We start from the raw sequence: 27,042 nt of genomic DNA, 5'->3' as shown, positions 1-27,042 counted from the left end.
ACCTTTAGTTTATTGCTCGCATCGTTAGTTAACGGTCGTGCAACTTTAATTTTATTCCTGCCCGAATTTGATTTATTCACCGATGAACTTGTGCTTCAAAATACTGCCACTGGCTTCAATAACAAAATGCTCGCCCAGACCCGGGACTCGTTTTTGGATGACGAATTTGGAAGACCAGTAGAGTCTATAATGCGATGTGAGGATTTCAAAAGCAATTTTGCGCGAAGGCTTTCAAACCGATACATTTCCAGATCCTCAGTTTCTGGTTCAAGGCAAGACACTGTGTTGAAATTGCGTCCAGTTGACAAACAGGAAATACTGAATAATGTAAGTATGCACTAATTTGCACTAAATTCCAGTTCTAATTTCTTTAATTATTTATACCCACAAAGATATGCCTGTCAAAATCAACGTCTATTTCAAAAAAATAATATTTACATACTTTAATTTTTTACTTTTAATCGTGATCTAAAAATTATAGTAAATATTTTTATACTTTAAATCATATTCATAATAAAAATGAGTAGGTAAGTAAGTTAATTCTATCAAATTACTCAAATAACTTGTGATCTCATTTGAATTATTATTGTAACTGTTAACAATTACTATTTATTTGAACTTATTATTTACATATATAACTTTGTTACATAGCTTTGTTATAAAAGCAGACCATTTGGATTAGTTTAAACTTGGTAAGCTATCTATATTTTTAAGGTTACGATCTTATATTTATATGGAAGAATTGCAATGTAATCCGTACGGATGTTTCAATTTTTATAGCTGGATGTTATTAATTTTATTATTTAAAAATTAGCATATTATAATTAATTAATTTAATGTGCTATATAAAATAATATTAAGTTTTGTTTGATCTGGCAAAACTTTTTACAGATAATATTATATTTAGTTTCCTGTCTATCTTGGCGACAATAAAAAAAAACTATAGGTTTGTGTTATCTATGGGAAAAATACGGAATACTTTTTTTTAAAGCAATTCGAGTCAATCAAAGATTTCGTTCATAAATACTTTTTTAAATGTATGTATAACAAGCGTTTTATTATTACTTTTTTATAAAAATAAATTTAAAGATAGCGAAAGTTTCATGAAATAAAAACAGATACTCTATTTAAATCTCTTTTTTATTTAAACATGTATAATTGTATTTATGCTTGCGTGTGACGCGTTTATGTCCGCGTTAACGGAAATATCTACTATTTTTTATTGATTTAAGTGGTTTTTATTCTAAAATGGAATTAACTACATAACCCTTTACTTAGTTTAAAGACTTTGATATTAGTTATGTTTTGTCGGTATGTACCATAGTCGTTGTTATAATCATATTAGAAACTAACATAAATGTTTTGTATTGCTAGTATTTCATACGTTATTGCATTTATCCGCTTTTACTCTATATGCAGACAGTTAAAAATAAAATAATATAAATACTTAGTATATACAAGTTTTTTTTTTACTGACTGCCGAAAAACAAAAAACTTTTACTGCAGTCTTTAACTTTTACCGGAGTCTGAAAGTTGGAAGTGTGTAAACTCGTGCCTTGGAAAGCAATTTTATCGATAAATTTGTTTGCTTAATTATTCAATTCCTGCCCTGCGACGTAGGAAAACATCGTATGAATTTCATCCGACACATACAACCTGTATGTGTCGGATGAAATTCTGCCACATGTGTATTCACCAACCCACATTACAGCACCGTGGTGGAATAAGCTCCAAACCCCAATAATAAAAGGCCTTAGGCCAGCTGTGAGATCTATGTTGGCTTACTGCTGAGTTTACTTACATCATAGTGTTGCTCGCAAAGTCCCCCCTTCTTATTATCCCTCTATCTCCAGCTATGTTTGACATTGTTTCCTCTCACTCCAAGGTGACATCCAGAGACCTTGGAGTGAGAGGACGTAGAACTATATGTAAGTATAATTTTTTTTTATAAACACATATAGGCAATGAGCTTAGTGACCTCTGCCCTGTAGACATTGGTATTGTAAAACGTATACACAACCCCTTATAACGTCACTCGCCAGCGCCAGCGTAGAGATTTCTTTTACCCTTGTGCTTGTAATTACAGTGTCGCACCATTCAAATCTGATACACTCGTACAGCAGTATTACAGATTATTATTGATATTATTGTAGGTACACAAAAGTGTGTGTGTCTGATACGTGATATTGGCAGATTATTTTGCGTTCAAATAGCGTAGATACACGCCAGAAGAGAAAAAAATAAATGTGTGTGTTCAAAAATGAATTATAACCACCCAAATAAAGAAGTCGGTTCGTATGTTATTAAATTAGATTGTTTAACGTATTTTAAAATATTTAATTAAAAATTTCAACACAAATCATAAATATGAATATCAAAACATGTATTATGTGCATGGTATTTTTTTTTTATTTAGAATAACTTTTAAATAAATAAAAAAGTTAAGTTAAAATATTTCAAACACTGACAGCTAGAAGATATCAGCTTAATCTAGTTAGATAAGAAGTCCCGTGTGAAACTTGGATACTCGTCACCGCCCGCGGCCTCGTTTGACTGAGTTTCTACTTATATCAAACAAGGTCATGTATTAACCATAACTTACTCGCCAACAAAGCGTTAAATAAATAAATATATTTTTCTTCAGAGCGTACATAATGCAAACAATAAACGAAATATTTTTTTTATTTTACTGTACACAAGCACAGGATATACAGCAGGCCTACTAGTTGGCACATGCTCTGCTAAGCATATTTGAGGTTTCTCTATTTATCTATATTAATTTTATAAATGCAAAGGTCCCGTCTGTCCGTTACGCCTTTACGACTAAACCACTGAATCGATTTTGATAAAACTGGTTTAATAAAAAATAATCGTATCGCCAAATTCAATAAAACAGATTGTGTCCATCTAACGTGATTAGTTTACGGTTTAAGAATTTATTTCTCAAAAAAAGAATACAGTTAACTTTAAATATTTTAGAAAACAAAATTAACATACTTAAATAATGTATATACAACGCATGGGCGCTACACAAAAATAAAGAACAAATTAAACTCTTCACTTAAAATAATGTGAGTATGATAAAACCAAGATGAAATATTACGTATCGTTTGTGTTATAGCAATTAGATAGCATTTGATATTATTGTCCTTAGCTAATTTACAAATTAAAATTTTGTAAGAAAAATGCAATAATCAAATAATGTATCAAATAAATAAAAAATACAATAATCAAATAAAAATGTAGAATATTAGTCGCTGATAGCATTAAACGAAACTTAAAACAATTTCATAACAAATGTAAATACTTTAGGGCCTTGAAAACACTTTTAAGATGTGGTGTTTTAGGGTTTCTCATATCGGATCGTTATCGTACAAGACATATATTATTCATCCGTTTAGTTATCCGTTTCTGTGTTTGTCCTATTTTTGCCGTGTGGTGACGGCGACGAATGTCACCACCCAATCTCTTTTTTTTTTATAGAATAGGAAGGCGGACGAGCATAATACGGAAGGCGGGCGGATAATGTCAGGAATTAAAGGTCGTCAATAATAAATGTAGCACGATCGTAAACTGTCGAAAAATTATGAATGTCGCTTATTGTTTTTAATATAACGAATCGGTTAGTTAAATTATAAATGCACTAGTCGAAAAAATAAAATCATTACCTTACTCAACGATAATAGAAAAATTATTCGATTCCTGGATCTTGCCTGGATGCACAACATGGAGCCTATAAAATCAAAATATACGCTTGAAATACTTGAAACTTGCCAACAAAAATTATATTATATAATAAATCAAGCTAGAATAACTGATGCTATAAATTTATGTTTTCGTATAAATAGCTTAAATGGAGATTGGAGATAGGCAGGACATGATTAGAAGTTAACAAGACAAATGGTCTAAAGATGTTGTCCAAGACAACACATAAGAAAGAAAGGGAGACAGTGTCGTAGATAGGAGGACGTTCTAAGAAGAATAGCGGGTATCACTTGAAAAGGGCAACTACCCGAACCGTGAAGCACACTGGCAAGCTCTAGATTCCTATACCGAAAAGCAAGACACTTTTTACGTTTAGATAATTAAATTCATAACACTAGTTTACGCCTGCGGCTTTGCTTGCGAGGGGGAAGGGGGGGGGGAATTGTTGGTTTCCCGGCTTAAGATATGAAAAGTACTCTTATGTCCCTGTCTTTTTTTCAATCTAGATAGATGTTAAATTTATGTCAAAGTGATAAATATAGGCTATTGTTATTATTATAACGAACTTTACAATTTTGCATGGACATACATATCAAATCAAAATATACTTTATTCAAATAGGCCTTTTTTATAGAATAGGTAGGATGTGGCCACCTGATGGTAAGTGGTAACCAACGCCCATAGACATAGGCTCTTGTGAGCACTTTTGTATCGTCATTTTACAAGATTAAATTAAAACCCACCGTTTCGGAATGAATATTCTAGATATATAACAGAATGACAACCTAAATTATTAACTAATTTAAAATGTAATTTTCCGTTTACTTACATCACGTTATAACCTTTATACGTATTCGTTCAATCACCCTAACAGATGAAGCAAAGGCAGCCCTACCTGTTTGACATTTAGTCCCGGATGTTAGGTAACGCTTGGATAGTCTCTATTAAATAATGAGCCCTTTCCCATAACGCAGGTTTGTCTGCGTAAACAAAAACCAGCGTTTGTAACGTTACCATTGTCGTTTTCAGTCACGTTAACATATTATTACGGAAATTATATATTATACATAGGACTTGAGTTGAGTTGCATTTGGTATGAAAGAGGGAGTTATGTCGAAGTGACCATAGTTGTTATCGTTCGTTGTTTTATTTCCAATATAATTCGTAGTGCGCCTTTTTTTAATTAATGTATTTACATCGGTTCTCAGGTGGCCGTAAATATTTTTTAGTTTTTAATTAGTTTTATGATGTTTAAAACTACTGTTTTAGTTAAGTCGGGAATTACATGTTTTTCATTCGACTTCGAAATTTTAAACTTAAATATCGGATTAGTTATCTGAATCTCTGTAAACGTAATTTTATTATTTTTTGATGTGGTAAACGTATAAACGTTTTGCGATTTTATAGCCTTATAAGAATTAAACACCATATTATTATTTGTTTATTTGCTACAGGTTTTTTTGTAGAAGCTGCTTATAGTCCTTCTATTCGCTCTTGCGTCGCGTTTATTCTTATATTATACTCTAAAATGTAAGAATGTATTTATAAAATATGTATAATAAATGAGACTTTTTGTTATGCCAAACTGTAAAACTACTAAACCAATATACATAAAACTTATAATAGAAGATAAATAAATACACTTCCTCATTTATAATAATAGTAATATTGTTATATAAATAGCTGCGCTTCGCAGTTTCCCCCTTTACAAATTTAGACTATTAAATTGATTAGCATACATTTCATTCTCTTGTAAGATATACATTTTAATGTAATTTCGTTCCGTAGCCATCTTTAATTCATGTGATAGTGGAAACAAGTTCTTACGTGAATGCCTTTTGACCCGATGCTGAGTGCTAACCTGTCTAAGTCTTGGCGACAGGGGAATAGCGTTGAATACTCTTAAGACTTACTTGTTCTGTTTGCGATAAATGTTTCCAATTTGTTCTTAAATAATGTGGAAAGAAAGATGCTTTGATGTACTAAAGTTTTAAGGTTAGAAGCGTATATATAAAATTGTAAGTGTATATTTATTTATCTATTAATGTTCCATTAAACTGCATTCCCACGAAGCAATTAATCCTCAATCAACTGCTTAAATCGAACGCGATTTAAACAAAAACATAATTCAAAAATTTGTCGGTTCTAATTTAAATTTCATTTCTTTTACATAATTTAAAACCTTGTTAACCCTCTAATAAATATACCTAATACTAGCTGCCTGTTTCGACTTTATAAGGAGCAAATTAAAAAAATTATTAACCTCCGATCGCAGCGCCTCTTACCATCGCAATCTAAGCCATCCAGGACCCAGTCAAACACACACATAGACGACATTTATAGCTAAAATAAATATTATTATAAATAACTTATTTAATAACATGAATCATCAATGTAAATTTAAATGCTCTTACAGAATTGTAAAGGGAAAAATACAGTTTCGAAATCTCTCATGTCGCGTCCGATAGCTGTTTGATTCTCACATGAGTTAACAGCCAAGGAGATATGAAGACCAAGGAACAATGGGTCGGCGTTATCTGCCTTTCATATCGTGAACGTTTCAACTTACAATGCTATACCTATTTATATATATGTATACATGTCCGCTAGATACTTCAAGTAACACCCTGTACCACGGTGTCTGAACACGGTGTACTGTCGTTTTGTTCGATTTTTTTTATTGTATTAGGTAGGCGGACGGGCACTTGTTGGTAAGCGGTTACAACCGCTCGTAGACATTGGTACTCTTAGAAAAATTAACCATCCCTTACAACGCAATTTCAAAATACCCTTGGGAACTGAGCTGGTATGTCTGTTGTATAATAACTCTGGCTCACTCGCCCTTAATACTACAACACAACAATATAAAGAAGTACTGTTTAGCTGTAAAATATGGGATGAATTTGTGGTAACTACAAGAAGGGCTTGCAAAAAGACCAAGCGTAAAGCTACTAAAGGTAAAACTAATTAGAAAGGAAATAAGCATATCCTATATATTAATAATATATTATGTAACTAATATGTAAATTGGCATGTTTTTTTTTAAATCAACAGCACGATTTACTAAAGCTTCGAAACTAAAGTGCTACTCAAACGATTTCCTCTATTTACGTCAAACTTATATTAATGTTTACTGTATTATTATCATCTCATATACGAGGAGGAAGCCAGTATTTACTAGAAAAAATAATCCAGGATATTAACATCATGCCAAATGGCTTACAAGACACGAAATTGTACTAGACGTGTGTTGTTTCATGTTGTCGGTAGGTAATATTTATTTCTGTTGCGTGTTCTCGCTTCAATGGCTCGTAATGGCGGTATTTGCATCCGTAATTACCGATTCAGAGATAAATAAAATTGTGTAATGACGTCATTTATATTTAAATCAGTAAAATTTTATTTCGTAAATTAGTTATTAAGGAAATTATTATAGTTACGGTTTTGTTACAGCAAATGGTCTTGATTTCGCTATTCTGTATCAAAGTTCTCGGAAACAACACATCTTGTTTTATTGTAAATTTTTACTTTTTCAAAATCTTGTTATTATTACAAAGGCGATTGCGTATTTGATATATTGAGTCGATATAGTTAAGTTGTAGAAAGGATAATTTCTAATTTACCGAAGCTGACGGTTAACACCTGTTGAACTATCCCGTAAGAAAAACTCAAAACAGCGGAACCCGATCGTGCCATGTAAAAGGTGGCATGCGACATTGACTATAATAATTATAATATTTAAAAGATCGAAAGCATCAAAATAGGCGTAAGTCGGTTTTCAACATTTCATAGAGTGACATACAATGAGTTCTAAGAGAATAGCAAAGCTGTTTTAATTTTTTTTTTTTTATAGAATAGGAAGGTGGACGAGCATATGGGCCACCTGATGGTAAGTGGTCACCAAACGCCCTTAGACATTGGCATTGTAAGAAATGTCAACCATCGCTTATAGCCAATGCGCCACCAACCTTGGGAACTAAAATTTTATGTCCCTTGTGCCTGTAATTACACTGACTCACTCACCCTTCAAACAGGAACACAACAATATCAAGTATAGCTGTTTTGCGGTAGAATATCTGATGAGTGGGTGGTACCTACCCAGACGAGCTTGCACAAAGCCCTACCACCAGTATCTATATCTTATCTTTCGATAAATATAATCTACAGATAACAGTTTACCTTTGCCACGGGATAATCATAGACTGTGTCAATCAATGTAACATCAACATGATTTTTAGATATAGCGAAAGAAATAAAACAAAATTTAATAAAAATAAAGTACATACTTTATTGTAAACCAAAATGCAAAATACCTTGAAGAGCTGTACAAATAGGCAGCATTACTAAAAATCAATTTCTACCAGACAACCTAAGACTAGTGTAGAAAAGTAACTAATACACAATATGACTAACATTACTCATATAAAGGTGATATAATTATGAATTATTTATAATTTAAAAAATGTATCTGATATACACACAATATATAATCATACATACGTACAAATTAATAATGTATATGCAATAGACAGAACAGTTTTCATTTAATATAGTAACCCAGTTACTATATCAGTAACAAGTACCTTGTTAACTTACCTTGGTACAGGAATCCGAAATCTTACCTTATGGATGAGTCTAGGGCTAGTTTCTCATATGGCGCCTGTTCATCTTGACCTGATCACAGCAACAACCAGACCAAAAGAGGCAACATGATAGGCTTACCGAAGTGCAATTAATTGTTAATAATATATTTCTTATGGCTTCGAAACCGGAATGCATCGATTATCGATCTTGGTGCGATGTCTTTTTGTACTTATATTAAAAATATAATTTGTCATATAAAATGACTATTTCATCTACAAAAAGCTGTAACGGCTTGAACACAAAGCTATTCCTAAGGTTTGATGTTTTTACTTAGAATTTTAATTCATTTATTCACGCAAAAGAATACATATACGTCTCATTCTAAGTTCGTTAAAATATTACAACATTTTAATCATAATTCTTAGAAAATATTTAAATATATATAATTACATCGATATTAATATCAAAAGTTCTATCGAAGTTGAGGTTTACTTTTGAAAATTTTAATGTGATATTGTAATGTGAAATAGCCACGGCTTGTTATCCTTGAATTATTTAAGATTTCAGTGTACTCGTATTTTCGAGCGACATTCCAGATAACGCAGTTATTTATCATTTATCGACAGTTACAAGAAGTTAACTGTGAGATTTTGCTTTAGTTTTATTTTTCGACTTTTTGTTCGACTATGTTGCCATTAAAAAAATCGAATTTTATTTGTAACCGGATGTCTGGAATGAAATTGATCGATTTGGCTTTCAAAGCAGGTATTTATATTATTGAAATGTTAGTAAAAAACCATACAAAAACGTTTTTGGTGTTAATTGTGTATGTATTTCATTATCCGACTATGGATATATGATTACAGCAAGCTATGTATGTATGTTCATCTATTTTCGTAAATAAATGTATCCTAAGCTACCTATCATAATTTGACAGATGAGATATCGTTAGAAGAATCTTGATCGCTGATTTTAAATCTAAGGTTTTTGTTTTTAAACTTGTCTTTATAGCTTTAAACTTTGAAATAATAAAAACTTAATAGTCTTGCACCTGCTAAACGTCGATAACATGCATAGTATATTAAATCTAAGGAATTGAATTAACGAAAGATTTGATCTTAAAGGCCGAAAGGAGAATAGGTAAACAGTGTTAAATCCTGATTAAAATTTTGATGGTTAAGCGGTGCGGGCGGAACTACGAACGTGTTTCCGCACTTGGAACAAAGTACTCGAAGTGTTTGATTGTATTAAGTATTCACTTTACAAGGTCTCCCATATGCTTCGCCGAGCCAAGATGGCCCAATGGATACAATACGTTGATGGTCGCAATTTCAAATCCATGAATAAACAAAGCATAATTATAATATTTAAAAGATCGCACGCATCAAAATAGGCGTAAGTCGGTTTTCAACATTTCATAGAGTGACATACAATGAGTTCTAAGAGAATAGCAATGCTGTTTTAATTTTTTTTTTTTTGTAGAATAGGAAGGCGGACGAGCATATGGGCCACCTGATGGTAAGTGGTCACCAACGCTCTTAGACATTGGCATTGTAAGAAATGTCAACCATCGCTTACATATCCAATGCGCCACCAACCTTGGGAACTAAGATTTTATGTCCCTTGTGCCTGTAATTACACTGGCTCACTCACCCTTCAAACCGGAACACAACAATATCAAGTACTGCTGTTTTGCGGTAGAATATCTGATGAGTGGGTGGTACCTACCCAGACGAGCTTGCACAAAGCCCTACCACCAGTTAAAGTTAGTTTTACCTTTTAATTCCCATGGTAAATAAAAATAAGCGTGAATGCTAAGTACATTGCATTCTATTTTGTATCTATCCTTAGGAATCTTTTCTTTTTTCAAATAAAATTTATTTTTTAAGAATGATTATCTAGAGGGTTATCTATTTTTGTAATTGTAGACTAAATTGTAAATGTTGTAAATACTTTTTGGTAAAACCTTAAATCTACTTTCCTATGCAGAAATATAAATATTAATAAAATACAATGTATTGATCATAGTTTTTTAATTTTATTTATTAAATTATCCAATAAATAATTATGTAAATTTAAATTACATATTTATTATGAATTTAATTTAAAACATTTTCCTGTTTTGTGTTGTTAGTCTTATAATGACTTTTTAAAGTGGTTGTTAAAACACGTTGATAAAAAATTACACACACACACACACATTACATAATAACGACATAAAAAATATCCCAATGAAGTACCTACAACTTCAAATAGATTAGAATATATTTATATATAAGTTATTTTGATTTTGTTGTCTATACTTTTTTGTCTATGAACACATTTTGATGATGGGTATCAGTATAGCTTCAAGGTGGTCCTTGTTTTGGACGTTCAGTATTTAAATTTTGGTCGGTTTTAATTTTTAAAAAGAATCATTGTAAAATTTGAACACCATGCGTATTATTATATCAATACAACAATTGTCTTACTTTTCATTAGAAAGTAACAAAAAACGAGATGAATGAATATTTAGCGAAAACCGGACTTTAGGATGTTGTGATTTCTTTTTTTTTTTATATCTATAACTATATTGTGGTTCCGGTCGAGTAGAATCTAATCATACCTTCACATCCTGCATATTATAGCAATAGCGAGTAGTGATTTCTAGATGTCGGGTCAGATCTAACAAATTCTATTACAAAGCGTGCCTGGAAATAGGAGTACAGTGCTCCGATCCCATATACAACATTTTTAATATAAATCAAATATAATTTTTTTGGGTATAGTTTCATTTTCGTTAATGAACTACAAATTTGAAAATAGAATTTTAATAGTTTTATTTTTTAGATACATGGGATAAATGCTACCAAAGTTTATATATACAATTTTACATTTGCCCATTTTACATTGCCATTTGCTTTTTACATTTGCCCATCATTTTGCTTTGCTTAAACTTATACCTGTTTCTCTAAAATTACAGTGTTGCGTCAAAACAAACTCGTTTTCATTTTTTACCTGTAATAGATGACCGCGCGATTTATTTCGTTCTCGAAACGGTGTCCGACATTTCAATAATTGTAACGCAGTTATTCGTGTAGGTACCCAAACAATGGTGAATGGTACCGTTGCGGTGTGGGAGGAGACGGTATATTCGCATTGCATTTAAGCCGTTCAGTTGTATTAGGAATATGATGCGGATTGTGATATTGCGATACATGGATTAGTTCAATACGAGACGTGTAGGTAGGTATCAAGAAAATTTTAACGAATAGTTATTTCATCATTACTAATTTCTTTAAAATAAAGAAGCCTCAGGTTGCATTTTGTCTGCGTATCTGTTCGGGTCAATCGCACAATTGTTTTTGTCTAGGGAATGTAATAGAATTAAACTTGAGTTAATGTATGAGTAGCGTAAATCATTGCTTGTAAAATAATTTAGCTATGACGACTTCCCTGGTGGGCCTGCTAAGTCATCTAAGTCAGTAAAGTCTTGGCTAGAAGTGTTCATATTAGAGAGATCTACGTATCTATACACAGACTGCCAGTTACTTTGATTATCGATAATAATCAATCTAGTCTGCGTCATAATAATTCGAGACAGTCATTCTATTGAAATATTTAAATTAGTTTAATGATCACAGTGTCAGCCAGAACATTTTTGACAAGTGGTTTTCTTTTTTTTTGTATTGTTGCTTTTGGCTGGAAAAAAGTTGGAAAAATAGAGTAAAAAAAAAAATGTTCGAAACGTGTATGTCGTGTTCATTTATCTCAATTTTTCTATTGTGATTATGGTCGAATTATGATGAAACTGAGGTCAAAATTGAGCGAACACATAATATAAGAGTGACAATGGAAAAGCTAAGCTAACTGGATGCATCTCTGCTGTCAATCGGATATATAGCACAGTTGGTTGCCAGTGCATTTTTTATAGTAATGGCACTTGGAATTTAATTTAAAATATAGTTTTTCAAATTTTTAAATTGCTTTCACCTAAACTAAAGTTTTTTTCTTTATTTGGTACTGAGTTGAACGACTGATGTTCGCGATCGGCGTGTTTTTTTTTATGAAATGACAAATAAATACAAACTTGAATAAAATAAAACTGAATGTTTTTTATATACTTTTTTATAAAATAGGTCAAGCCCACCCACCCACAATAGCGCTGTAAGAAATATTAACTATTCCTTACATGGCCGTTGTGCTACCAAACTTTTGAACTAAGACGTTATGACTCTTGTGCCCGTAGTTACACTGGCTCACTCATCTTTTAAGCTGGAACACAACAATACTACGTTTTGCTGTTTGGAGTTAGGATATCTGATACACAAAGCTACTTCCAAAGCCTGATATATATATATATATATATCAATTTCAAATGTAATATAAACTACTTTTTCTTAAGAATAATTCTGCAGTGCTATTTTGCAAGAAGTTACTTTATTGTGAATTGTTGAAATTCGACTTTCAGCAATACGGTATTTCGATGCCTGTATGCTTTAAACGTTATAGTTATTATACTCAATGTCACATATCAATTTCTAATATTTCTCGATCGTGTTTTGCGGCGAGTTTCAAGTGAGTTATTGCAGAATAGATTTATTGGTTTGAATAATTAATTACAATTTTGAAATTATCAATAGTAATCCAACAGAAGAAACTAGATTTTTTTACTTAGGCCCAGGGCCTTATAGGCTACATTTTGTATGACTATTTATCTTTATCAGTAATTTTGTTTAATTATTATGTATTGAATTACAGTTAAAAAAAAAAAGCCGAGATGGCCCAGTGGTAAGAACGCGTAAATCTTAACCGATGATCGTGGGTTCAAACCCGGGTAAGCACCACTGAATTTTCATGTGCTTAATTGGTAATTATAATTCATCTCGTGTTCGACGGTGAAGAAAAACATCGTGAGGAAACCTGCATGCGTCTAATTTCACTGAAATTCTGCCACATGTGTATTTTACCAACCCGCATTGGAGCAGCGTGGTGGAATAAGCTCCAAACCTTCTCCTCAAAAAGAGGAGAGGAGGCCTTTAGCCCAGCAGTGGGACATTCACAGGCTGTTGCGGTTGCGGTTGCGGAATTACAGTTAGAAATTAAGGTGAATTACCTCATATCATAGTATAAGTACTTATAATATAATTTAAAAAAAATACAAAAACTACGCTTAAATTTCTTACCGAACCGTATATAATTAATTCGTAAGTAAAATATAATTTCAAAATTCAAATGTGCGCTTCCACATACCAAAAAGAGCATTATAATAAACATTAAAAAATAATTTTATCTTGCGTAAAGGTTGTTTTTGTACACTATATAATTTGTGACCTTTAAACAGTGGTATCAGATCAGTAAAACAAATCAAGCGCTTTAATTTTTTTCAATTTAAACTCTTTTATTGCGTGATTTAGATTGCGGTAGAACATTAGCATGTGCTTTAATTAACATTCTGTAACAGCCTGTTAATGTTCCACTGCTGGGCTAAGGCCTCCTCTCCCTTTTGAGGAGAAGGTTTGGAGCTTATTCTACCACGCTGCTCCAATGCGGTTTGATAGAATACACATGTGACAGAATTTCAATGAAATTAGACACATGCAGGTTTCCTCACGATGTTTTCCTTCACCGTCAAGCACGAGATGAATTAACATAACTTTGTTGTAATTCAATTGGTGGAAAAGAGTAAAAACTGAGTTTCTTGCCGGTTCTTCTCGGTAGAATCTACATTAGGAGCCGGTAGCTTTTGCCTACTTGAATAATAGCTTAGATAGTTCAATCCAAAATAATCCCCTTTTTTTCCAATCGCTACAGTGCAAGTGTGCAATGTAAGCTGTAATATTAGTGCTATAAATATATTACGATTCGAATTGATTTAAATAACCAACAAACGATGATTAGAAAAAAATATAGATACTTAAACACTTGAGTCTTTAAGTATCTAATTAGAAAATTCAAATTCATACAAGTGTAAAACTCTTAAGTCGGATTTTATTATGTTTTTATTACATTCGAAACAATTTTTCTCGGAATGTATATTTAAATATTTTCTCTCTGTCTACATATATAATACCTGTCTTCTTAATCTGGTCTGCGATTGCTGGACTTATCCTCCACTAACTTGCGCTACAGCTTACATCTTTATTTATTTATGTATTTTATTTTTTACAACCAACAATAGAAACGTTCCACTAATTATAGGCTATCACATCATTCGTAAAAGCATCACATTATACAATATCCTAAAATATATAACTGTATAAATCTATAACATATAAACCTATTACTCTAAATATTATTTAATGAGTACGATTTATTTATTTTTCTATTTCCATATTGTAAATATAGCAGGTATATAGTGATATACAACTGTACAGTGCGCTTTTAATGAGGTTTAAGACCCAACGCTCTAGCCAGTCAAGTTAAGTACATGAGATGCCTAATTCTTCCGTTACAGTTGGAAACGATGTGTTGTGTAATTTTAGCGTATAAGTAAAAATAGTTGTGACTCATGCAGCCCGGATCCCGACAATTTAAGTAAATGTATGCCTCACGCACCCAACCGTGGTGAACAAGTTGCTGTTATCTACCTAGGGAATAATAAAATTGCTTTTAGCTACTTTTCTTTTATTTATAGGTACTACTGCGTTTCTATGGCAATTTTATAAATGCATTATTTCTTTAATGGAACTTAATGGCTTTCGTTAATTCTTTGTGCCAGTTACTAGCTATTATTTTTATACTAGATTCGTTCGTTCGTCCCAATAATAGTTATAGGGTTCCTCAGTATGTAGTGCCACGGAAGGCACGTAAAACTTTACATATCGCGTTAAATTGTCTAATCAGAGGTAATAGAAAATGAATCTATGTGTGCATACAAATATGTTACTCTATTATCATCTGGACAGGTGCATAGTCTGTAAGATGTGCCGCCGTGTCTCTTAACGCGTCGAATGGAGTTATTGTCTTTATTGCTGTCTACGACAAAATAATTTCGTAATAAAAATTTTTATAAGCCACAGACGATATGGATACAGCGAATAACCAAACTGATATTTCTGGTTATGTTAATTTGCAAATCCTGTCTTATCCGGTTTAGATAAATAGAAAAAAAAATATAGTAATAGTTGTGCAAGAAACATTTACTAAATAACAAAATAATAATACAATTAAAAACTAAAAGCTTTTAAGTTAAAGTTTTATTATGATCACAAATTAATGAATGCGTTTAATATCCGTTTTCTATCCACTGAGCCATTACGGATGTTAAATATATTATTCATAAATTCATGATAATATGTCCATTTTCTCTCTAGATAATAAAATATGTCACATCTATAAGAGATTATCCGAATTCGAAATAAATTATTTTTAGTAAAACTAAATTGATATTATAATTTTATGTCAAATATTCTTTTAAATAGAAAGACGGACGGACAAATGGGCCACTGAACAACCTTGATAATTAAAATTTAATGTCCCATGTGCCTGTAGTTACACTGGCTCACTTACCCTTTAAACCCGAACACAACAACAACCAATGTCTAAGGGCGTTTGGTGACCACTTACCATCAGGTGGCCCATATGCTCGTCCACCTTCCTATTCTATAAAAAAAAAACTTATTTGTTGTAGTTTGGCTGTAGAATATGTGATGAGTCTGTGGTATCTACCCTGACGGGCTTACACAAAGCTCTATCACAAAATGCATACATATTCGCCTTTCTGTTTCACTTACGTAACCGAAATCAGCCGAAGTCTTTTGTTACGTTGTGTAAACGTATTGTAATGAATAATTAAATGAAGAATAGGTACTTAAACTAAAATAAATTAACTCTCTTTTTCTCATAAAGTTTTATATCCACGTTTACTAAATGTGATTTTCCAACTGAGGAGTTGAACTAAATTTAACCAACGTTGTTTTTACAAGATTGTATTTAACTAACTAAACAGTTTGTTTGTATGGGTACTTGACCCATGTGTGTGAATTTTAAACATTTTTACAGAAAATTCCGTAGGCTTACTTACTTATTACTTATGATTAAAATTTTAAACGTAAAATTTTGTTCAAACTCAATCGTATGTATGGTAGTCAAATAAAGAAACATTATAATCATCATCCGCGTAAACCAATAGAGTTATATACATATTAATAAAAAGTACAAGTAAAATATAAGTAAAAAGTAATAGTTTTATTTAGGCTCTTATTCTACCTGTGCGAAGTACGTCGGGTAGCTATTGTTACAATAATTAAGTTAAACTTAGACCGCGGTATTATCCTATATAGATCAGCTCCTTTCATTTTTATTTGCTCTTTTTTATATTGTATTTTTTTTTTAATTGAAAAGAGCTCTATATAATTTGGAATGTAACGCTTCATTGAACCGGCGATCTTTTCATTTTAAAGATATAAGATTGTTAAAAAAAAACATTTTTGCGGCAACTTTTTATCGTACTTTCCAATTTGCAACTTTAAGTAGAATTCCACCCGACAACTGTTATTGAAAAAAAATACTGTTTCCAGATTTTTTTCTTTAAACACTATTTCGTTAAAAATAAAATGCAATTATGTTTCCTAAAACTAACGCTGATGCACGTAAATCAACCTGTAAATGTCTCAATGCTGGGCCAATGCCTCCGATCATTTTGAGGTTAGGCTTATTCCATCACGTAGTTCTTATGAGGGTTGGTGGATACGCAGTGCAGGTTTTATTTTAGGTAGGTACCTAAAATGACCACTATAGCATCGCCGAGCATGAGATTAATTATAAACGCGTGAAAATGGAGATGTACTTGTTTTAGATTGCAATTATCGGTTCAAAGTAAATCCAATGTTTTAAATCTCATTATAAAGTCATGCCCACACATGCAACTCGTAGGAGTTCCGTCGGTCGCTTCGTAATGCCCGCGACGCTTCATAAATACGAATCGGGCACCGGCTCTAATATAAGTATATAAAATACAACCGACACGAACTGAAGACGTGACAGCTTACAAGGACAACTACAGACATCTTTATTTTAATAAAGTTTTATTATATAATTTAGTCTTCTCTGTATCTTAAATTTCTTTTTTTACACGCTGTATATTAATGTGAAACTGCATGTATTATTCAAATGTTGCATTTTAATTTTAAATGATTGAATTATAATAATTTAATTTAAAACGTTTATATAAATATAAAAAGCAATCCATCGGATACATCAAAACTTGTAAATGTCGTTTTTTTGTAATAAACATTTTTTTCATTTTCGATATCACACGATTCAATGAACTGAAAAATTGAAATACTCTTTAAGTATAACTTTAATTATCGACAAAATATGTTAAGTAGCTTGATATGAATATGTGTAGTGTTTCTAATTTTTTAAGAATTCGTTTATTCAATTAGTCATATAATCACAGTTGCAAATTTTTAATATAAATTATTTTCTATGTTTAAAACTGTAACGAAGCCGATGTTTGTATTTAGATTATTTTGTTTTAATCTTAATGTACGTACGACAAGCTAATAAATAAATAGAAATATATTTCCTTAAATTTTCAATAATGTTTACGATCGAATGGGCGATCACTGGTCTTTATTGAAATAAAGCGGACTGCTGTCGTCGACAGTTTCTAAGTTGTGCGTATAGACTTCCTAAAACGTTACGTAAATACACGTTAACGATCACGCAGTGAACTGCATTTGAATTGTTTTGTAAATAAATTTAACGTTAGAAACGCTCAATGTAATTTTGGTTTCAATAATATGGTAACAATTTCAATGTGTGGGAACAATTCGCTACATTTTCATTATTAATTGTGAGGGATTCTTAATTTCTTTTTTGTCTTTCTTTCCCAAAAATATTTACTTGGTAACGTCAACTTCTTGGTAACACAATACAACCGCAGCAATACTGAAGTATTGTTGTGTTCCAGTTTGAAGGGTGAGTGAGCCATTGTAACTATAGGCACAAGAGATGTAACATCTTAGCTCTCAATGCTGGTGGCGCATAGGCTTTGTAAGGGATGGTTAATATTTCTTACAGTGCGAATGTTTATGTCATGGCTAATGGCGATGACCACTACCCATCGGGCATATTCGCAGCATGCCTTCCGATTATAATTAAAAATAAATGAATCGTGATTTTAATTTTATACTGGTAATAGCGACGTGGTAGCGCTCACCACGTCGCTTTGCTTCTTTCTTTGATTTACTAGTTGTTCCGTGCATTAACACCGTCGTTTAGCTTTTCTGTCACGATATTGTTATTGAGGCTTTGATGTTCAAACAAACACACAAACTTTTTAGCATTATATTAGTAAAGATAAATGGAAAAATCAGCAATTAATTTGGCTGGCTAAGTTCTACACAGGTAGCTAAGTTATCTTCCTATTATGTTACTCGTATAACACGAGATGTCAGAATCAATTTGAATTTATTTATATGACGTAAACAAATAAAATACACAAAATAAATATATTACATGTATATAACATAAATAATCCTTACCAGCGATCATTTTTGCATTTATAAATATTTATTTAAAAAGTTACATAAAAGATGTAAAGTCGCCGTTAGAACCCCGATCCATGAGATACTTGGTGTAGTGTTTAAATTTCTAATTCTATGCAAAATAGTCCGAGAAGTAAAGAATATTATGTGTTAATTCTTCTTTATAGATACTCATAGTTAATAATACACTACAATTTTTTGCGTAATTACAAAGGTCTTCTATGAATTAAAACAATGGCTGTGTGGTGAAATGTTTTTTTCTTTCTCAATCTTTATTCACACGCACTATGAGTCCACCTGAGACCAGCCCACAGAACCAGTGGCTTTACGCTAATACTGAGGATCTGATAGAAAACCGGTGGGGTTTTTTATAAGATGCGTAGTTTCAACTTTTATTTCCTATCAATTTTTATTTGAATGACTCGGGATACGGATTTGGAACTCAAATTGCTTAAGCTAGCTACAAGACCAACAAGGCCAAAACCATTTTAGTAATACTTATTTGAAAACATCATTTATTATAATTATAAACATCATATATTATATAATGTTAACTTGTATAAGTGGTAAACTATCCAGAAATTAAAAAGCCTGCATACTTTATTGTGCGGTAACCCATGTAAGAACTACGGTAAAAACAAGTTGACTTAAAACGAATTATATATTGTGCCCGTTGTTTCGCGTGACTTGTTGCCATATACACTTGTCAGGACGAGGGTAGGGCGCCATCGCCATAGCTTCCGAGGGCCCGCAGCGGATGCGTCCGTCACGCACCGTCGCGTCACGGGTTTGCTACACCACGCTAACCGACCGATTCAAACGTCCCCTCTACGACATACAAATAACAAAAATCAAGTACCATCCTATCACGAATCATTTTACAATCGTTGTATTTCACCTCATGCGTTATTTATCATTGACCGATTTAATCGTAATCGAATCCCAGCTTGCTCAGATTCATTACAGTGTACAGTTAGAATAGAATTTATTTATTTCTATATTACAATTAACAAATAAAAAATTACAATAAAGAACTTACTACCATATTGGAATAAGGTTAACTGAACTGAACACTGAACTAGATAAAGAAATATATGTATTTCTGAAATCAGATCTCTTACCTAGGATTTTCATATATTTAATTTTAAACAGAACATTAAGTACATTACGATATTTAAACAAATATTTAATATAGTAAACAAGATAAAAAGGTATATGTACTTACTTAGTTATACAAGTTTGATATATATAGGCCTCTGCATCTTTGTCACTTCTTTGATGATTTAAGCAAGCCACTCTCCGTGTTGTTTTCCACCTGCAAGACAGGTGAGCGAAGTGTCCTCTCCGTGGATGCTGCTACGCCTGGGCAGGCGACTTTATGGCAACACGGGCTTGCCCAGTACCCATGCCACCCTCTCCTCCTCCCCAGCAGGATCCGCAGGAATGACGAGTCAATACGTGTGGTGCTGGTTTGGCCGCAGGTGACTGGCTTACGCCTAAACGGAGGCACCGCTCCGGGTTTAATATTAGTTTTCCTTCTTCTTTGGCGTGACGCTGGGATAATTTTGGGAAACAACGTATCAAGGAGAGGGGGGAGGATACTGTGATCACGGAAGATACAGGAATGTGACACTAGTAGCTACAGCAGTCCGGGGTCGCGTACCCGTAGTGATTCCAACCAGCTATCGGGCAGATAACTGGTAGATCCACCCTCTGGACAAGTTTGATATGATTATAGTAAATACATATAAAGTTATAGTTTTAGTTTTTTTGTTATTACTTTCTGTTTTCTTCCATATACATACTGTCTTTGACAAGCGAACATAATATGAACGTATAAGTACATATTTAGCTATCTTTTGTAACTAAATTTGTAATGTCAATTTTTGACGTTATTTCCATTCCAACGGCTTTCGCTTAAAATCATACTCGTGAATGAATCGTTTTTTGATTTATTACCCGACTCCCCCAAAATAGGAGTCTAATGTTTCGGGATTCATGAATATATGTATGTGAAATAATTCATTTTAACTTTAGCTTGCCTTAGTCCTAGCCTAGTAGCTAGCCTTGGGCCGTGGTTCCGTGCTGATGCATCTGATATCCGAGAAACGTAACCAAGCACCTCGCAACTGGATACGATGTAATAAATCTTTGTGTAAATAGTTAAATAGGTCACTGTGTGAAACAGACGACATACGTGTCACCGACAGAAAACTTAGTCACCTTATTAGTAGAATGAGATATTTTAGTAGATATATGGACATCGATTTTATTAAATACATTAATTAAAATAAGGGTCAACGACACTTGATATGACAGACCATATTAATTTTTAGTTTAAAAAAAAGTTACATAAAATATAAACAATATAAAATAATGAAATCAATTATTAATAATTATTCTTTCAACGATACTTTTATAACCGCTTTTGAATCGAAATGTTACGTTATAAATGTGACTGTGAACTACCATCGAAGATCAGGCAAGAAACTTATTAGTTCCTTTATTTACACCAATTGCCTAGGTTAATTAAATATAATTAAATTATTATTTATAAATTCAAACCAACATCAAAGGTCGTCATCAGGTACGAAGTATATTAAAGTGATATTCCATACTCATTCTGTACACAATTTCAATGGCGCATATTTGATTGTTGTTCGCTTTTAGCACGGATGTTGTTGGCTGCCCTACTTTGTTTTATTACCATACATTTTTACGCTTCTACTCTATTTTATGTTTATTATATATAAATGGTGAAAATTATGTTATACCATACAAATATAAAAGAAATACAGAAGTGCTTATCATAATAAACACGTTTATACAATAATAACGAAGTTTAACGATTTCAAGAATAAGTTGTCATTATATTTTTTCATCCATCCATTATCCTAGTTCTTTCGATATACTATGTATGTACTCGTATATAATTGTTATATGTATTTATAGAATTTGTGTACCTGTTTGTAATATATTATATATCTATATAAAAAAAGTGTATATCTGAGTTTCATTGTATTTAAAATTTTATTTAATAATGATTTTTCTTTCGTCTAGTGTTTTTTTTCAAGAGATCTCTTCAAGGAGTGGCATGCCTTTTATACTTTGTTCTCTTTTTTATCTGTTTGTTTTATATGTAAGTTAATTTAATATCCACTTATGGCATTTAATGTGATTAATATTGATGCAGCAGAATAGACAGATTCCGTAACAAATAAAAAAATACGAGTAAGTAAAAACAAAACTAAGTACAAAAGGTATGCTTATTTTATACTATTATTCTAATATAGTCGAGTAAATATTAAAAGCTGTATGGTATATTAAAATTAAATGATTTCAAAACAAATTTCAACTATATTTTGATTAGGTATTTATTTGCATTACGTTTTTTAAACCGTTTAAATGTTTTGATTTCTGAACATAAGTCTGAAATGCAGTAATTTCCATAAGTAATTGACCATGGTCGGTTGGATGGTTGGTCGTTACATCGGATACGCGTACATCTTATAAGGTCTTTGTACTTTTCAACTACTCTTATTCAATACGTCTGGCCTTCTAAGTGACGATAGTTTTTCCTGTAATATTTTTATAACGTATTAAAATAATATAATATTACGTCACACACTATCTGTTTGTCCGACTTCACAAGAAATTGTCAATATATATTTATGTTATTAAATCATACATGTAATGGATGGTATTGTAAGTACAGTAAAATCATAAATATTGGTATTTACTGTTAAAAAAATGGAACAATAAAGTTTAAATAGCAAAAAAAATAGATTAAATTATATTTTGTTGTTATCCCAAATAATATTATAAAATTGTTTTAAACATCTAAGTCGGTCTAGCGGTTAATAAAACAAAATGACGCAAAAAAATTAAACCGACACTTACCGATTATATTAAATTGTCTATTATACATAAAAAAAACTTATATATTAAAATAAAACTGAAAGTTTCGAATTCCTATATAAAAAAATTAACTTATAATTTAGATGTGTATTAATCCCATTCTGTTTTAAATGGTCTACCTCCATACATAACACATATTTAAATTGGATTGAGTCCACCCTTATTTATGTGTAAGTGATTGTGTGTAACCAAGTTTAAACAATGGGATGAAATAACGGTACCTAGTAACATTAACTTGAATCAATTAGAACACCGTATGACATTGACGTTAATAAATGGTAAGTTGAAAGAAAAATAATCCCGTAATTTCATTTATCGGTACAAACGGGTGGATGATTTTTGACAATCAATAAACAAATATCAATGTATTACTTTGACTTTGGTTCGTAAAACTGTCTGTAGCTGATACTTGGAAGAAATGACACCGAGGTGGAAATAAAATGACTGATATTGAGTTCTAAGGTTTCTAAAAAACTTTAACCTTACCTAGGTTAAAGTTTTTTTGAAACAAATAATATTAATAGCTTTATTAATAATAAATGCTAATAATAGTAAAATAGAAAGCGTGATGCATTTATAGACGATTAAGGAAAAAATGAATAACATAAAATGTAAAAAAATCTTAAGTAAAATGCATAAAACTAACACCATTTGATACTGTCTCCGATCACACCAAATTTCTGGTGTACTTGTAATACCTAAGCATTAACAAGACAGTAAAATATTAAACAAAAATAAAACCAAATAATAAAATAGTCATAATTATAAATATACGCGTGTACGCGAATTGGGGGAGGCAGGTGTAAAAATATAACCTATGTCCTTTTATGTACACTGTATGTAACATAATCATTTTTGATGTAACGTTGTCGAGCGGTTTTGATTTCTTTTACGTATTTTTTTTTAATTAACGGCTCGCCCGACTTAGATGTTTAAAATATTCATATACAATAGCGATGATGTTAAGCGAGTGGCGCGAAAACCTTTTTAAAAACGTTAGAAATTATTCAATGAAATGAAAACTTTTGACAGATTTGCAGTGCCTTCGAAACCTTAAAAAATCTATTGGAATTTGGCAACCGCGTCAATTTTATTTTAAAATCTGATATTGAAACTAGTTCGAATGAAAATTAAAACGTCACCGTCAATTCCGTCGATACCAAACTGAATGAATAATCGTAGATTTGTTAAGATTGATTAGTTTAGTTCAACAAAAGTAGAATCAATAATAACGTTAGAGTCAGCGGTATATAAAGTTTTATCTATACATCCGACTCTTGAATCAATTCAATGAACCGCCGTATTATTTACTATCCAATAACGGATGCCGAATGAGATTTTTTTGTTTACATAATCCCATGGATGTCAATACGCTACTTAACAAAAGCCGTGTGACTTGTATGATTCTACCGTTTAGTAGTGCTCCCAAGTTTTTACAGCGTTTTACACAAAGATGATACCGTTATTTGAACTGTTTTTCCCTCTGTCATCGCATGGGTATTGTAAAGGTTAAAATAAAGCTAATACACTAAATCGTGTCTAAATATCTATCTAGCTTTTTTTTTTTAAATACAACTTTTAATGAGACGAAATGTAATGCTTAAACTTTCTTCGATGTAGTAATTGATTGGTTATTATTTTTATGGGTAATGTATGGTTCCGTTACAGGTTAAAATCAATTGGTTCCACTAAAGTATACTCAACCATTACAATTTAATGATCAAAAATATACCATATGACAAATAAACACCATTAATACTAAGTTTCTTTTGTGTGAAAATTATATCTATTATTTCATAATCTGCAGTTGGTTAGAGGAAATTGGCAATTCGAATTTCTCATATACATAAATTAAAATGATAGGGTTATAGTAAATAATAGCTATGCTAAATAATAACTTTGTTCCTGTTTCAATGGTTAGTGAATGGTAAGTACCATCTTAGATTCCGTAGTGGGTGGCACATTGACGGTGTAAATAATCGTTTAATTTCTCAAGTTACAGGGACATTTTTAGTTGACCATTTACTATTAGTTTGCCCATTGGCTCAATATATAATGTATATTTAATCACCTTAACATCTAACATGATATTTGCGTTAATAAATATTATTGAAAAGATTAATATAAAATAAAAATATTCTTTATTTAATGGACTCATACAAGCATTTTAAATGACACGTTACAATATTAAATTAAATGTAAAGCTACCATCGCTTCAGAATGCAAATTCTACAGAAAAGAAGAGACTACAAACTCAGGATTTCTAAGCAAGTTGCTTGCGCCCATGGCTTCGCTCGCGTTTTAGTAGGTACCCATGACAACGTGTATGCAATATTTAATGACGATAGATTGAGTAATTAAGACATGAAAGCGTAACAAATATACAAACTCATTTTCGATTAATAATACTATGAAGGAGAACCTAACAAATCTCAAGAACAATTTTAGTGAAATCTCTTTTTGCGTTTTATAACTAGGCTTCGAAGTGGAATTACAGTTTAATGACAAACAACAGTAGAATGACACAGTTTTTCAACAATATGTCTCACAAATATATATATATATATATTTGTCTTAGGTTCCAGAAAGAATTGAGCAGTGTTCTCAACTTTCGAAGAGTAGTAATTTAGAACAAAATGGAGAAATCGTCAAGCCCCCAGATAAGATGATCAAGCATAATGCTGACATGCGAGGCACGGAGGTAAATGCTTTAAACATGGAAGTGGACACTTTAAGGTGGCAGCTAGCACAGGTAACATTAAAAAATATATATAGTTTAAACTTAATTGGTGCACCAATTGATAAATTATATTAAGCACATTGTTCCTTTTGTTTAGGCATTGCGAAATGCTAAGCGAATTACTAGCTGCGTGCGAAATTATTTTGATTAATGTTAACATAATTTTTTTCTACATATAAAATGCCAATTTGAGCGTGATAATTTTCAGACCGAAGCCAACAGACAGATGCATATAGCTTTACTTAAGCAAATAGTAACTTTTCTAAACCGAGTTAAGGAACATATTGAATGTCAAAAGAGTGAACCAGATGTAAGTTTAGATGCCGTGTCCCCGATGATGTTTCCGAAAACCTTAAACATAACTGATTTGCCTCGCTCCCGATCCGTTTTGCATGTCAGTAAAAATCTTGATTACTCGATAAGCCCTGTAAAGAAAATGAGTACAAGGAAAATCAGCAAATCGATTAGTAATGTTAACGGATATAAAGATTGCAGCAGCATTTGGTAAGTGAGATTACGTAATTTGAATCATAAAGTATTGTTTACACTTTTAAAAGTTGTAGGAATTAAGGTATTTTACGTTCATTTTAGGAGTCATTCCAAGTTATCATTGGTCTCCGAAAACGAGACTGGACAGAAGTTAACAGAAGAGATGTCAAGGCTAATCACTCTTGCCAATACGGTTCTTAGCACTAAGCTTCCTGACCTAGCGTGTGCATGTCTCGGTAATCGAACTGAGTCAAATCTACAATTAACTGAAGAAACTAAGAAAGAAGAAGCGAATACACAAAATGTAAATGCTCTGAATTTGTATAAAAAACCAAAACCCGAGAAAATTGTACTAAATACGAGTTGCAACAGCGAGGCTTACAATGGCATAACTAACAAATTTGCTGAAATGGAGAATAGTATTTTAAGTGATTTTATTGTATCGCAATCCCCGCTTAGTTTCGGATCGGAAAACAATTCTTCCGGTGTAAAGCTGTTTGAACAAGAACAACCGGGTTCGCAAAATGGCTTAATTACATCGTGTGGGAAAGTAGTACAAACGGTTGACAAAAGAAACGAATACAATGCGTCATCAAATTTTATAGAGGATGAAAGTGGTTTTTCGTCTATGAGTTCATTTCAGGAGATCGGTATTCCGATAATAAGTATAATACCACCGTCTCCGTGTAAAGAAGTTGAATATTTAGAAGAAATCGCTGATGAAACGGAAAAATGGAAAACGGACACCATCGAATTGGATAAGCAAAGTGTTAAAGTATTCTGGGTTTGATTTCTTAACAGTAAGGCGAAGTGTTCTGACACTGTAATTCGATTACAATATTTGTAAATCAAATTTAATACTAGCAAATACAGTTTGCTTTTAGGTAACATTCATTGTCTATTTTTACTTAACTTTATTTATGTTTTACATTAAGTTACAAAAATAACTATGCCGTTTTTATTTATAATAAAGACAGAGATTGAAATTGTGTATTATTTAAAATATTTAGTGAAAAATGAAACTACAAAAACCACGTTACCACGTAAACGACCCTGAAAATAAAAAAAGGCAATTCGGTATGCAATGCCTTTGATAAGAGAAATTTATAAAGTGTCCAAGTTTTACTTCTG

General features: G+C 31.8%; 1 protein-coding gene across 1 annotated transcript; it reads left to right on the top strand.

The window, feature by feature from the left end:
* The first annotated feature begins 26 nt into the window (after positions 1-26).
* Positions 27-26,897, top strand: LOC126780324 (uncharacterized). The gene is made up of 4 exons (XM_050504707.1): positions 27-327; positions 25,261-25,434; positions 25,631-25,926; positions 26,014-26,897. The coding sequence occupies exons 1-4, from the start codon at positions 127-129 to the stop codon at positions 26,699-26,701; spliced, it is 1,359 nt and encodes a 452-aa protein (XP_050360664.1). The 5' UTR covers positions 27-126; the 3' UTR covers positions 26,702-26,897.
* Positions 26,898-27,042: the final 145 nt, after the last annotated feature.

This window comes from Nymphalis io, chromosome Z (assembly GCF_905147045.1).
Source record: "Nymphalis io chromosome Z, ilAglIoxx1.1, whole genome shotgun sequence".
Lineage (NCBI taxonomy): Eukaryota > Metazoa > Arthropoda > Insecta > Lepidoptera > Nymphalidae > Nymphalis > Nymphalis io.
The sequence above is the reverse complement of the archived record's forward strand: the minus strand, read 5'-3'. Positions and strand labels throughout refer to the sequence as shown.

What these genes read in the sequence shown, in the direction of transcription:
- LOC126780324 (XM_050504707.1), top strand. Translation starts at nt 127, where the DNA reads ATGCTCGCCCAGACCCGGGACTCGTTTTTGGATGACGAATTTGGAAGA. An exon ending in TAAGGTGGCAGCTAGCACAG is followed by an intron (nt 25,435 to 25,630) that starts GTAACATTAAAA and finishes GATAATTTTCAG; the next exon opens with ACCGAAGCCAACAGACAGAT. An exon ending in AAAGATTGCAGCAGCATTTG is followed by an intron (nt 25,927 to 26,013) that starts GTAAGTGAGATT and finishes CGTTCATTTTAG; the next exon opens with GAGTCATTCCAAGTTATCAT.